At 42.6% G+C, this 14,155-nt stretch overlaps 1 protein-coding gene across 1 annotated transcript; it reads left to right on the forward strand.

The window, feature by feature from the left end:
• Positions 1-11,263: 11,263 nt before the first annotated feature.
• Positions 11,264-13,789, forward strand: LOC147453382 (LIM domain-containing protein WLIM1-like). The gene is made up of 5 exons (XM_086515578.1): positions 11,264-11,539; positions 12,709-12,808; positions 12,891-12,940; positions 13,046-13,132; positions 13,476-13,789. The coding sequence occupies exons 1-5, from the start codon at positions 11,405-11,407 to the stop codon at positions 13,677-13,679; spliced, it is 576 nt and encodes a 191-aa protein (XP_086371704.1). The 5' UTR covers positions 11,264-11,404; the 3' UTR covers positions 13,680-13,789.
• The last annotated feature ends 366 nt before the right edge of the window (positions 13,790-14,155 follow it).

A 14,155-nucleotide genomic window follows, 5' to 3' on the forward strand; every position in this document is an offset into this window, starting at 1 on the left:
CAAGTCTGGGGTCATTAATTTAACGGTCGAAAGGCACTAGAGATCGACTATTAATACCATGGGTAAGCTTCTTAATTTTCTCTGGTCAATTAAGTTGTTTAATCGCGAGAGCCAAGTATTTCATGTTCGAGGGTTGACTAGAGGCTATACCTAGAAGACCTTGTAGTTAAGCTACGATAAAAGGAATTTCTCATGAAATCATCGCCTGACTGATTACCTGTTCTTTGACCCCCCAAAGTCTTTTCATAGTGATTCAATTTTGATGTGTGTGCTTATTTTGTATGCCTTGGGTTTTTTTCTTTTCAAGGAAAAGCGCCCACACTAGGAACCTCTAGGGCTCTAGTACCATAGGCGATACATGTGAGTGAAGTACCCAATCAAGCTGAGATTTCTCTTCCAGCTTAAGATTTTACATTGTGGCACTTTGATTTTTTGTTTGTTCATTTTCAACATTTTAATTTTGTAACTTTGGGGGGTCATATAACACTGATACACCTCCCCAGGCTCATCACACAAGTAAACTCCCTTTATAATACTTAAGCTAAAGGTTAATAGGGTCAAGCCCACTAGAAAGCCCTAGTACATTTCACACAATGCTGCCTAAATTGGATTAAGAACCTAAGTAACCATTGATTATTAGGAAGCCATTCCCCATGGTATTAAGAGAAGATCTCTAACACCTAACTTGGTCAAACTAGCTTAGTCGAACTTGCTTGATTTTTAAACCTAGACAAGTGATTATGACAAAAAATGACATTGAATTAAATGTTTGATACTAAGCAAATGTGTTGGATATTATGCTACCAATCACAATCAAAGCAGACAATCATAGATGCAAAAAAGTTAAGCGGCAATGCTAATGGACAAGAAACACCTGTTTGTGTTGATGGTCGCGCTTGATTTGAAGTGCGAACGAGAGAAAGATTCCATGATGGTCCAAATCCTAACCACAGCAACATGTTCCTGTACACACGAGGAAACACAAAGAACACCTCTAGGAGACGCATCAGTGGGAAAAAAGAACTTTGCTAATCACTCAACTCTAAAACAGAAACAATCCTATCGTACTAATTCTACCTACCCTCCATCACTCGAGTGATGAGGATCAAAGGTGTTTTATGGCATAGGTTTCTGTTTCAGTGTACCGGATGTGAATGTTTAGGTCTGGGTCAATGTTTTGACTTTTATTGTGCATACTCGTTTGCTAATTGCTCTTCCTCTTTATTTTTTTATATTTTTTTGTGAGTATAAGACTTTATATATACATACCCTAAGATTGGGAGATTGAGAGGTCAGGGAAGAAGGCTGAGAGGGAAGTAAGTGAATGATGACTGTCAGCAAACACTCCCCCCTTCCTTGGGTAGATCATACCATTTGAAATGAGCTTGTCACCCTTTGAAACCAATTGTTCCAGTTGGTAATAGGTGGGGATTTTTGCCAGTAGTTTTCTATTACCTTAGGTGCCTCGTCGAGTTGCAAGGGTGGTAAGATACTCTCCCAGGATCGAACTTGAAGTGGTTCATCAGGTGATTCTTGAAAATTGGGAGGTGTGGATTCCTTTGTAGCTTTATGGAGGTCCACTACTGTAGGTGGAGGCTGTGGAGAAGATTTTACCTCTATGGATGCATTACATGAGGAGATAGAAGCTTCATGGGACTCCCCCCTTCCTGAGCTAGGTGGAACAAATCGTTCTTTCTTCGGTACCCAAACTAGCTCTGGGGCGGGTGTGTAGCATTCTGTGATTTTTTTCTTTCCACGACGTTGATTTGTTTTGGAGCTACAGGATTGGGCTCACATGGGTCAGGTGATAGGTAAGAACACAATCTACATTTTGGCACCCATATTTGATTATTTCCTTGATAGTAGCCTTGGGCTTTCAATAGTTGTTTAGGAATCCAACGCAACATTTTCTTACTTTTCTTGGAGCGAGTGGGACGTTTCTTACAAGGCTTATGTTTTTTAGCACTAGATATGGTCGCTAAAGAAGATTTAGAGACCCACTTGTATGTTTCCTTTGTTATATTGGGATGGGTCTTGTCAAAAGCTATATGCATTGCTTGTAGCATATTTAAGGGCTAGTGCATTTCATCTCCCTCAAGTGTTACCCAAGTCGTCCCCCTATTTCCCAAAGTGTCTATGGTTGCTTCTAGGTGGACCCAATCCACATTGTCCGACTCAGTCATCCCAGGTAGTACATCCAATATATAAGGAGAATCTTCCCCAACATCAGTGTCCGCTTTACACGTGTAACAATACTGCAATGGGGCCGAGTGAACTGTGGTGTCAGATCTATGATCAATTATAAACCTGTTTCCTAGAGGATGTGCTCGACCCGTCACAAGATCCACTCGAATGACATAATCTTGGCACTGCAAGTAGACATGGTTTTTAGACCAGTCATGCACCATTTTTTCTTCCCTCATGAAAGGACGTCCTAAGATCATCTCCGATGCCATAGTGTGTTTGGAGAAATCCATAACAATAAAGGTAATCCTTATTTTATGTCCAAAGACCTTGATCTTGAGATCTTCTAGCATCCCAATAGGTTTAACAATAGACCCATTGGCCATCTTCACTACTATGGTTGTGGTCGCAAGGTGAGGTCTTCCCATAGTTTCCCAGCAATTTTTAGTCACAATGCTAACCCCAGCGCCACCATCAAGGATTTCCTTCATAGTTAATCCCTTAGTAGTGATTGGTATGGTCGCATTGGATTCATCACCCTCAAAGTATTGTCCCAACTTGTTAACAGGTATTTCTATAACAAGGTTCTCATCTAGGTTGGGTTGTGGATCTATGTATTCCTCCTCTATTGGCATCTCCCCAACTCCATCCATCTGTGAAAATTGTGGTAGCCCAAACTTTAGTTCTCCATTGAGGAAGGATCGAAGAGTTGAGACTAGCTGAGGGTCTTTATATAGTTTGGACATGATGGTGGTTCTAACTTCTGAAGACATGAAATCCATCAATTTGGCAATGTTTAACGGCACCTTTTGGACTTCAATCCCTTGACGTGGGGAAGATGGGATCTCCATTTCTTCGATAGGATCAGGTAGTCCCTCTGTAAACATTCTTTCCATCAAGAAGTGAGTACGCCCACTTTCCCATGACTTTAAGTCACTTTCTTCTTGGATGACACTAGGTATGTCCAAGGGTCTATGGACTTGGTGAGGTTGTTGTTGCGTAGGGAACACGGTGTCTGTATTCTGGATCTTCCTAGGTGCTGGTTCTAGATCCCTTTGGGTATCTTCTACCAAACTCCTTAATTGCTTGACTCGATCAATTTCCTTTGTATGGTTTGGGTAAGTTCCTATCTTCTTTTTGGATCCTGGACATTGTGGCTCATGAAAATCTTTCTTGTTGGTTTCTATGTTAGTGGTCGTTTTGGTCTCCATGGTTTCACCTGAATCAGAATCTTCTTCACGTCGTTCATATATACGGGGTCATCACCAGTCCCTATGTTGGTCTTTGAACTAGGGTCTGACTTCGCTACTTTCTGCGATCTCTTTCTTCGTGTTTTCTTCTTTTTCTGAGATTGGGCAATTGATGCCATGTCTCTTTCCTCAAGAATATAATTTTGTTTTTGGAGCATTGATCGTGTGAGTACGTTTACTGGTACCACGGGTGTATTTGGTGATGGCTCCTCGGTAACTTCAATCAAGTTTAATGGCGTGATCTTCGGTGCATTTGGATTATTTGGACATTGGGCAATCAAATGATCTATGCCACATCGATTACACATGAGTATCGGCATTGTAGACGTGCTCACTTGATTGGTTTGCATTAGTGTGGCGTTCTTTTGTAGCCTAATAGGACACTCGGCTACACGATGTGGACCTCCACACTCATAGCATTGAAGAGGTGGTCTCTTAGCAGTGTAGTTGATATTTTGGCCTCTTGCCGCAAGAGCAGCTACTTGATATACAGGTTTGACTTGTCCCGAATAGTCCTCCATGTAGTATTGTGAACTTTCTTCAAGCACATCCATTCCATAGGCGATATTAGGATCTATATCTTCCTCACAGCCTTCCAAACAAGAAATAGATGACTCACAACCCACTTGATTCACATAAGTGATTCTCGGATGTGGTGGTTGCGGTCCAAGCATTGGAGGTGGTAAAGGTGTTGTTTGAACAACATTTTGGGCCATAGGGACCATATGTTGTGATGTTTGTTCAAGAGGTGGGGCCGACATCAATGCAGGCACTCGAGGTGTGTCTGTCCATGCTAAGGTTGGTCTATTGGCCATCGTGCGCTTAAATACTATGCAATCCTTAGCTTGATGACCATACCTTCCACATGCATTGCAGTTCCCATTGAATTTTACTCTAAAAGTAGGGCATTCACTGGTACTATGCGGTCCATAGAATAGTGAGCACCATTGTTGCTCCCTCTTGGATACATATGATTGTTTTGCGGAGCACGATCGTCTCTAAGACTCTCTTGAATAGCCTTGTGAGATCTGCTAAAGTCATCTCGGATATATTTGGCTCCTTAGAAATAGGCTTTAGGGTCATTGGTTGATGCCCTGATGCTTGCGAGCTAATAGATTTAGACTCAACATCCACTCTTTCTCCTTGAATCATTAAATTATCCTCCAATTGGATCGCATTGGTGGTGACTGCTTCCCAAGTGGTGATACCTCTAATGACTAGTCCATTGTAGATATCCTCATGTCGTAATCCCCTAATGAATCTATCAAGCAATTGGTTATTGTTGAAGCGCTCATTTGGATTACAACGATAATTCAAATGCTTCAATCGACTTATAAAGTCTCTCACCGACTCTCCTTCCGTGCGTTGGGCTTTCTGGAGCTGAGAGGCTACACCCCAAAGCACTCCCTCTCGTATGTATTCTTTTAAGAAAAGTCTCCTAAGAGTAGGGTAAATCGTTTTTTCTTCCACCCTTAGGGTTCTATACTAATCCCCAGCCTTTCCACTTAAGGTTAGGCTTAAAGCATTACTCTGATGTAGGTCATTGTGTTCTCCTAGAGAATCGCATATTTGTTCAAACACTTCAATATGCTTTCTCACATCCCCGTCTCCACTAAATTTTTGTGTGAGCTTGGCTATTTGTACTGCCTTACTTCTAGGCTCTCTATCAGGCACGTTACGCATATTCTCAGCAATAGATCGACCAATAGCTTGAGCTAATGTTGCCAAGTCACCTAAATGAGCAGGCACCGTGGGTGAAGGCGCTCCAGAGACTACATGTGGAGTAGGTATTGGCATTGGGCTTGGCGCATAGGAAGCCCTTGGGTTCCACGTTGGGTACGATGTTGTGCCATGTGGTGGTCCATAGTTCATATGGGCGGCCCTAGGCATAGTAGACGCCGGATGTGACATGCTAATGCTAGCCGGTATAATCCCATGGAAATAAGAACTTGTGTATTGTGGTTGTGGAGCATAGGTAGTTGAAACAATGGGAGGGGTAGGGACTACATGAGTGTGATGACCCATAGGTGCATACGATTGGTACACACTTGTAGGTATTGTTGCAGGCATTGAGCTACCATGTAGTGGTGCTTTACTAACAAATGAGGTCCACGGCGTGTTTCTCGGCATGCCCATCATTGGGGTAGGCATGGTAGCTGTGGTGTCATCAAGGGAAAGATAAGCTAGACTTGGAAAGGTGAAGCTATCACTTGTGGGCTCAGATTGTGCACTGAGAACCCTGGAGAAACAACATATGGGGGATCCATCGGACTTACCGAGGGAGACTCCATTTGCGATAAGGTCGGTTGTTTAGCCTTCCCTATATCCAAGAATCTCATGAGACCCGTTGAAGGCATGTTGATCCCCTTGTTCTATCTCTCTAACTCAATCACCCTATGGATGACCTCACAAACTCTTTGTTGTTGATCCTCCACACTAGTAGCACCCATTGTGGATTGTAGGACATCTAACCAACCCACGTGATAGGTGTGACTTGTGTATAGGTAAGTCAGAGTCTCTGTTTGTAATTCGTACTCCCAGTTCTCATTTAAGAACACTCCATCTAGGATTGAGGTGCTAGGGGTGTCCTTTGAGCTAGATGCAATGTTGCTTTCTAGGGGTTGGCCCTTAGCGGTTGTTAAATCAGGAGCACTTGATTGCTCTCTTAGCAAGGATATTGACATAGGAGCTTTCGCTTTTAACTCTCTTCGTTGCTCCGCCTTGCGTAAGCTCTCGACTTCCTTTTCCCTCGCTGCAAGGATATATCGTTCAACCTCTTGCACTTTGGCAAGGCTTCTACCATCGGGTAATATGACCTCGAAGGGAAATAACTCTGAAGAGTTAGGAGGTGGAGTGAATGAAGTATTCACATGCACATTCTCTAACGGTATAGGGTCTACGTTTGTCACGAATGGAAAATTTACTTCCCCACCCCCCTCATTTACATCATTAGCTCCATGTTTGGAGCGAGTGGCTCTACTAAAGGTTTCCTTCAGGCGGCTAAGCACGCTTGGCCCGGACCGTGGGCCCATGGCATGCATGTCTTGGCTCGAGCTATCGGGATTAGGCATTGGGAAACCCTCCATGACGTCGTAGTCAGAGGAAGAGTCACTAGCCGCTATGTTCGGGTCTTGCTTTGTACTACCTTGGGTCCCCGCCGAGGGTCCAAAACCTAAAGTAGGTGGATATTGAGAACTCGCGTAAGTCAAAATTCTCTCTAGTTGCTCCGTCTCTAGCACACGACCAGAGCGCAGATGCATGTGCTTTTGGCACCCTACAAACGTCGGTAAATAATCTCGAAGGTTAACCGCTTACTTTTTTAAGCGTCCGTTTTCACTCGTGTTTCTTACGTTTTTAATGTTTTTTTAATGTTTGATTTTTTTTTATTAAAGTGTGTGATAGCTCGAAATGAGCGTATCACTTAGAGGGTCGCTGTGTGCTTTACAATACAATTTTCGAGCATCTAAAGTTCCGTTGGTCCTCAAAAAATCAATTTTTTAGCTACGTGTGAAGCTAAAATTCGTTTTTTTTTTAAAGGCGATTGACGCCTAGGCCTGAGCGTGAGCTTGGGCTTGGGTCTGGGAGATATTCCCGATCCCGATCCTACCTTTAATTTTTTTAATAAATTTTTTTAAAATTTTTTAAATTTTTAAAAAAAGGATAAGGTCGTCGCGGCCTACGCGAGAGCGCACACACACTCTATCTACCTACTTCTAACTAATACACCTACTCTTACACACTAACACACTCTATTAGCTCTCTTAGATCTACTTCCTACTTACTGCACATAGAAAACTAACTACCTTAATACACACAAAATAAACACAGTACCTTTGAAAACTCCATTAACAAAGAAAACTAACAACCTTAATACACAGAGAATAAACACAGTACCTTTGAAAACTCCATTAACGAAAAAAACACATAGTATAACACCAAATCCCTCTTCTCAACCCTCCTTCCTTACCTTTCCTACAATAGAAATTGCACCACGGAGAAGCACAGAGTGCTACTCGAGCTTAATGTACGGCATTCCCCAGCAACGGCACCAAAAATGTGCGCGTATGTCGCACGTGTCAATGCAAGGAACTTGCCGATACACCGTGTGCGACCCACAAATGGCTCCAAGCACACAACAAGCCTAAACTAGTAAGCTCAAAGAAGGCGATGGTGTGTCACTCACTGCTTTACGCTTGCTTCGTGGAGGATTCCTCGCCGCGAAGAAGAAGGAGCCGCCGCTTCCCCCCGCTCAACTGCTTCGCCGCCGCTGTGCCGTCGTCGCAATGCTTGATCGCACACACTCTCTCTCTCTCTCTCTCACGCATACACACACACACACACACAAGAAGATGATGAAGAAGAAGATGGAGATGGAGCAAGAGCACTCTTCTATTGCACAAATGAGAGAATGAGTGAATTTTAGGTTTAGTTGACTTTTATATGAGCTCTCCCCATTCACACTTGGGCTCCCATGCTTAGCCAACTAATCCCTTGAATGTTCCACTTAGAGTGCGTCTCTCATCGGCGATCACTCTTACCCTTTTCCTATTGGACCGACAAGCCCAGTACCTGACTCTAACAAATAAATAATACAATGTCTGCCGTAGGTTACAATGTCCATCGTAGGTGATAGGGTGTCCGTGAGCCGTGAGGGTTAACATCGGCCGGCTAGTTTGTACTCAATTTGACCATTTGAAGAAATCTATAAATCAAATACGTGTAAGAGGAAAATGGTCACTCTTGCACGGGGGGAGATTGCACCCAGTGTCCACGTTGTTCTTATCCCCTCTGCTCTCTTCTCTCACATCATGTCGGCGTAGCACTCCGCTCTAGGAGATGCGCCTGTACGTGTTTTCCTACTCTATGTCACTCCCTATCTCTCTTTGTTCGCGTACATCATTGATTATGTGCTATGAGAGGCGTCAGGTATGCAGATTCGTTCATTAATGCTTAGCAGTATGTTGTTTTTGGGTATTTTGCAGGGCAACCACGCATCCATTTGTAGCAGTAGTATGTGGATGACGACAGACATAAAAAATGTTATTTAGTTTAATGCTTTCTTCCTATTATTATGACATGTTCCTAACCAAGAATACTAATCACTGTTCTTGACAAGTATTGTTTGCAGATTCTTATCTTTGCAACTGAGGACAATTGCTTTCCAACGGAGAGGTATGTTATGGAATTGATATTTTACTATTTATTGCAACTGACATGTGAAAAAGGCTAAGGGTAATGCCAAAGGATCTCGAAAGGATATTATATTTTATAATATATTATTCAAGTGCTCTTTTATGAGCTTTGGCCATTTATGATCGGCCGGCCAGTTTGTACTCAATTTGACTATTCAAAAAATCTATAAATCAAATACGTACAAGAGGAAAATGGTCACTCTTGCACGAGGGAAGATTGCACCCAATGTCCGCATTGTTCTTCTCCCCTCTCCTCTCTTCTCTCATGCCGTGTCGACGTAGCACTCCTCTCTAGGACATCGTTGATTATGTGCTATGCGAGGCGTCATGTATACAGATTCGTTCATTTATGCTTAGCAGTATGTTGTTTGGGTATTTTGCACGGCAGTCACGCATCCGTTTGTAGCAACACAGTGAAGTTGCAGAGCAACCTGGGCAAGCATGTAGCTCCCACCAATCAGGTATAATACACTCCGAATCCTCTCAAATGAGTGATGTTGGACACACGCATGGGCTTGTGTCAGGGAAGGCAGTCCCTTCTATGTTGCACAATTGGAAGCACAAACCCTTGTAATGGTCCGAAGAATTTATCCCCTTACGAGCCAAAGTGCCTAGAAAAGGTATTGTGCCTGACTATCTATCTATCCCGCTCTTTCATTTTTGAAAGAAACCAATATCGATCTCTCAGCCTCCATTTCTTCCCGCCTCTTCCCTCCTCCATAATCAATAAATGCAACCCAAGAGATAACAAAATGTGACGGTAATAAAAAACTCCCCTAATCCCACCACATCTGACACAACCTCCAACTAGCAATTTAATCGTGAATTCGCTTTTCCATTGTAATATAGGGCAGGGGCCTTCAATGCACATCTTGGAATAGACGTCTATTTCGTTTCTCCTATAGCAATTCACCAGCGCTCTGAAAAATAATTGGAATCATTACCAAAATACCCCTCAAATATAAAAACTTTCCAAATTACCCCCCATATTTTGTCATAAATTCCCAAAATACCTCTGGTTTTGAGATTACATTTCCCCAAAGATTAAAAAAATTATAGCTTTTCATACGAAGATTGATTGTCTTTTAATACAAGATGCTAAAACTAGAATTGAGTTGGTTATGAAGGCTTTGGAGACGATCTACTTCATTATTTTTAAACATAATTGCCCTTTTTTGTGAGGTAATTTATGACAAATTATATGCTAAGCACTCAAAAACGGATCTCAATTCGCTGAAAGGAATAACATAAGAAAACCTTGAAGAATCCCACCAAAATAGATAAAGGGTACTTTGAGAAATTTTGAAATCTGAGGGGTAGTTTGGGAAGTTACAAAAATTAGAGGGGTGTTTTGATAAATTTTCCAAATAATTTTATGGAGCCTGATTTGGATCCTTTTCATCCCTTTACGAGATATTTGAGAAGGAAAGCTTTACATAAACTTGAACTTTTTAACTAAAAATCCTCAAATTGGAGTTGGCCTCGAAACCTCCTTGGTGAGATATGAGGCGGTCATATTTTGATTTAAATAAAGCGAATGTACCTTTTTTCGAGCCTTGCTAGCATAGCAACTATTTGCTATGTGTCTATATGTGTGTGTGTGTGAGTGAGAGAGAGAGAGAGAGAGAGAGAGAGAGAGAGAGAGAGAGAGAGAGAATGTTGTCCCATGGAAAGAGAGGGTTTTTGTTATTTGATTCTCCTTATTCTTTCTAGTTGGGACTACCTACTGTGTCTATTTTGATATCCTTGCCCTTTGTCCTCTAGACAAGTCGGTTACACTGATATAGAGGAAATTGCAAGTACCGTAAATGGTACCCACCTTACATTCTCTACAATGTATATCAAACTCTTACAATATGCCTACTCAAGACCATCAGTGACCTTGAATGGCAACAAGGCCTACACAAGGATGATGGGAGTGGCAAGCCTAATAATTTGGACCAAGTCGAGAGGTCACCTATAATGATTTTGCATTCATAAATGCATAGCCCCCCATATGTAGAGTCATGATTGGAAGCATAATCTAGTAGGGGTCCACCAACCTTAGTGTAAATGTAACCTTAGTGTAAATGAAACCACAGGAGGTTCTATCCCAAGTGGAAAGATGGGAGCTCATGCGTCAATTAGGAGATTTCTTACTTGCAAGACAAGGTGAACAATGCCATAATTGCACAAATTTTGTTCCTCGGAAATCACAAACCAATGGCAATCTCTTCTTACATAGTAGACCTGTCCAAATTGGATTGGCTTTAGCTTGAGGAGATTAACTTCAAAGTTTTTATTGCAATGAAATATCTAATCAAAATGGCTAAGTGAAAGCTAGATTGGGCAGTGGGCATTCCTAGACTTGATGGATTGGGCATTCAAGGACTTAATGAATGATAGTGGAGGCCCCATGGCTTCTTCCATGAGGAACCCCCCTTGAGGAGAGCATGATAGCGACGTTTGTTTGTTAGTAAAAAGTCCAACCGAAAGAAATGGAAACGAATAAAGAAAGGGGAGATTGGGTTACGGTCATTTAAAGGAATGCTGGCTCGTGAGCTGGGTTCCATTGCGGATACACACACACTCGCAGGGGCGCACTCCTCTCTCTCTCTCTCTCTCTCTCTCTCGCTCTCTCACACACACACATACACACGCACACACGAAGGCGCACACGTATACATAATGCATAATGGACACTTGTTGCTCGCTTAAGCGGCACTAGATATTCCCTTGCCTGCGCCGGAGCTCCTTCCGGTGGTTCGGTAATCGAGCTTCTGCTCTCTCTGTCCAGCTATGGCGTTTGCAGGGACGCAGCAGAAGTGCAAGGCTTGTGTCAAGACAGTGTACGTGGTGGACCAGCTCTGTGCAGACGGGGCCGTCTTCCACAAGGCTTGCTTTCGGTGCCATCATTGCAACGGAACTCTCAAGGTTAGGCTTCTCTACACTTTAGAGCACCTGTTTGGTAGCTCGAAATTGTCAGAATGAAGTCATTCTACTCTTCATCATGTGCTTCTCTGTATGAGAAGAGAGGATTCTTCTTGAATTTAGACCTACCTGTGTTGCGATGGTGCTTCGTCAAGTAACATGAAAGTTGAAAACAGCCTGTTGCAGAGCTTCAAACGCCTGACAGGTCGATTGCTAGAGTCCTATGTGTGGTTACACACCAACTCTCCCACAGAGTTCTTAGAATGACAACTCTGGATCTTGAAACTGGGCTAATACTACCTGTCTTCAGCTGCCGTGCCCCATCTTTTAGAGCTATGTGATAAGTACATTGTAGAATCAGTTTTTTGAAGCCTGTTTGGAGACGCTTCTCTTGGTTGGCAATACCCAAGAAAATGGTCTCCTCTTGTTGTCAGTATATACGCCTATGAGATGCTGAATGCTTTGGGGAGTCTTAAGGGGTTCAATACAATTGCTCTCTCTGTGTGGAGGCCCCATACTCTTGTTACTGTAGCAGTAGGGGCTTGTTCTCTTGACATCTTGTGCGCGTGTGCGTGCGTGCATACACACATCACATTGATGCTGACAGAAGTCCAAATGGCTCATGAAACACATTTAGAAATTACAAAACATCGTGCTTCTGTATGACGCAGAAATGGATAAAGAAACTGTGACGTAAATTCTTGAGTCAGCTTCTCTGTGTGTTTGTGAATGGTGGCTGCTCTATCACCACAGTCTAATCTGGTGCCAATGAAATCTAAGTTCCAGCCTTGCATTAGTCCTGTGCTCAAGCAATTGTTTTTTCAGCATTGACCAAGCTCATCTCCTCTCCTGCCAATCAGATCTGAATGGGTCCTCTTTTATGACTGCTAGAGTCATGCTTTTGTGTGAGGCAGGGTGCGCTTTTTCCCAAGGTCTCGCTTGATGTCGGGCATGATTGGTTAGCTAGGGTGGGGCTAGCCAGATGCAGTTCAAATGGAATTTTGAGCAAGGAGAGGCTGCCCTGTGGTTCCTAAATTCTATTGTAGACATCTTTTCTTCTCTGGCTTTTCTATTGAGTGTTTAGTGATATTTTATACAGACGGTTTCTCTGTTGTCTTTGTATTGATTGCTGAAATTTCAGGTGACCTCACTGGGAGATGTTCTTTTTGCAGCTGAGCAACTATTCCTCATATGATGGAACTTTGTATTGCAAGCCCCACTTTGACCAGCTGTTTAAGAGGACAGGAAGCCTGGATAAGAGCTTTGAATCTGGTAAGAACTGTGAGTCTTGGTTATAGTGATGTGCATGGTGTTTAAATCCAACAAAACAGGACTTCTCCCTGTCTTTGTACAGGTGCACCAAAGACCCCGAAATCTTCAGATGCAGGAATGGAGGGTGACACGGTATAGGTCTTTATAGGGGCGATGCAAACTTTATGTTTAACTCTTTTTTGCTTGCATTCCCTGTCGTAAACTTGAACATGTGTTTTTTTTCTCTTTTTGCTTCAGAGAACTCCTTCAAAATTGTCCTCAGTTTTTGCGGGAACTCAAGAGAAATGTGTAGCATGTGGGAAGACTGTGTATCCCATTGAGAAGGTAATTCCTTTTTACTTGGCCATAGCGCTTTCAAACCTTGCAATGGTTACCCGCAATAGATTGAGTGTGTGACCTAATCATCTATTCCTTCCGATTGATCAGTTTTTGAGTTGCCGTGCCTTCTTTCATGCAATGCCTTGTTTGGTTTGTACTGAAATACTTTCAAAGTCTTGATTAGTCATTGACGGCATGCGATTTTTCAAATCCTTTCAAATTTTTGATCAGTCATGGATGACTTTATATATTGAACAAAACACGGTGTCTTTGTTGCCCTCTTTTAATGTGGAGGTATTCTCAATAAGATTGGAAGGAGGAATAAGCTGCTAATTTGTACTTTGAACAGGTTAGTGTGGATGGGATGCAGTACCACAAGCCATGTTTCAAGTGTTGCCACGGGGGCTGCAGTCTGAGCCCCTCCAATTATGTTGCACATGAGGGGCGGCTTTACTGTCGGCACCATAATGCACAACTCTTCAGAGAGAAAGGAGATTTCAGTCAATTGGAGAAGGTCCCAGCTGTCAAAGCTGTATCATCGGAAGATGCTTGACAGTTTTTATGGAATGGAGCACAACTTGCTTCGAGGGCAATTGAAGGTCACTGTACATTGTAAATTCTCCTTCTTAGTTTTTTGAAATTTAAAAATGTTGGAGTTGCCTATGTCATGCGAAGTGTCAAGAGTTACACCGATAGTAATGGAGCACTTTTGTTCAATTTGTGAGGCAATGTAGCTGGAAACTGGGCTACCGCTATGCTCATCAATGTTTTGGTAATCTTAGTTGCTTTTGCAAGTAGAGAAATGAGAGAGTCGTCAGAGGATTGAATCATAAGTAGGGACATGAGAGCACCAAGTTCCTTTTTTCCAAGAGAGCACCAAGTTCACCAATAATGATGTTTAATGCTTTTTTGACGATTTGTAGCTCTTGTAGTGATGCAGTCAAAAGGATGTGTGTGTGTGGGTTGTGGTAAGCCTTCAGCTTACACTCGATACGCGATCAATCTCGAAAGCCAAGCATACCAAGCATG

Source organism: Adiantum capillus-veneris, chromosome 7, assembly GCF_014529385.1.
Source record: "Adiantum capillus-veneris isolate H3 chromosome 7, ASM1452938v2, whole genome shotgun sequence".
In the NCBI taxonomy this organism is placed as follows: domain Eukaryota; kingdom Viridiplantae; phylum Streptophyta; class Polypodiopsida; order Polypodiales; family Pteridaceae; genus Adiantum; species Adiantum capillus-veneris.

Excerpts from the sequence above, each read along its gene's own strand:
- LOC147453382 (XM_086515578.1), top strand. The coding sequence starts at position 11,405 with ATGGCGTTTGCAGGGACGCAGCAGAAGTGCAAGGCTTGTGTCAAGACA. Across the intron at positions 12,941-13,045 it reads CAGGAATGGAGGGTGACACG|AGAACTCCTTCAAAATTGTC; the intron begins GTATAGGTCTTT and ends TTTTTGCTTCAG. Across the intron at positions 13,133-13,475 it reads CTGTGTATCCCATTGAGAAG|GTTAGTGTGGATGGGATGCA; the intron begins GTAATTCCTTTT and ends TACTTTGAACAG.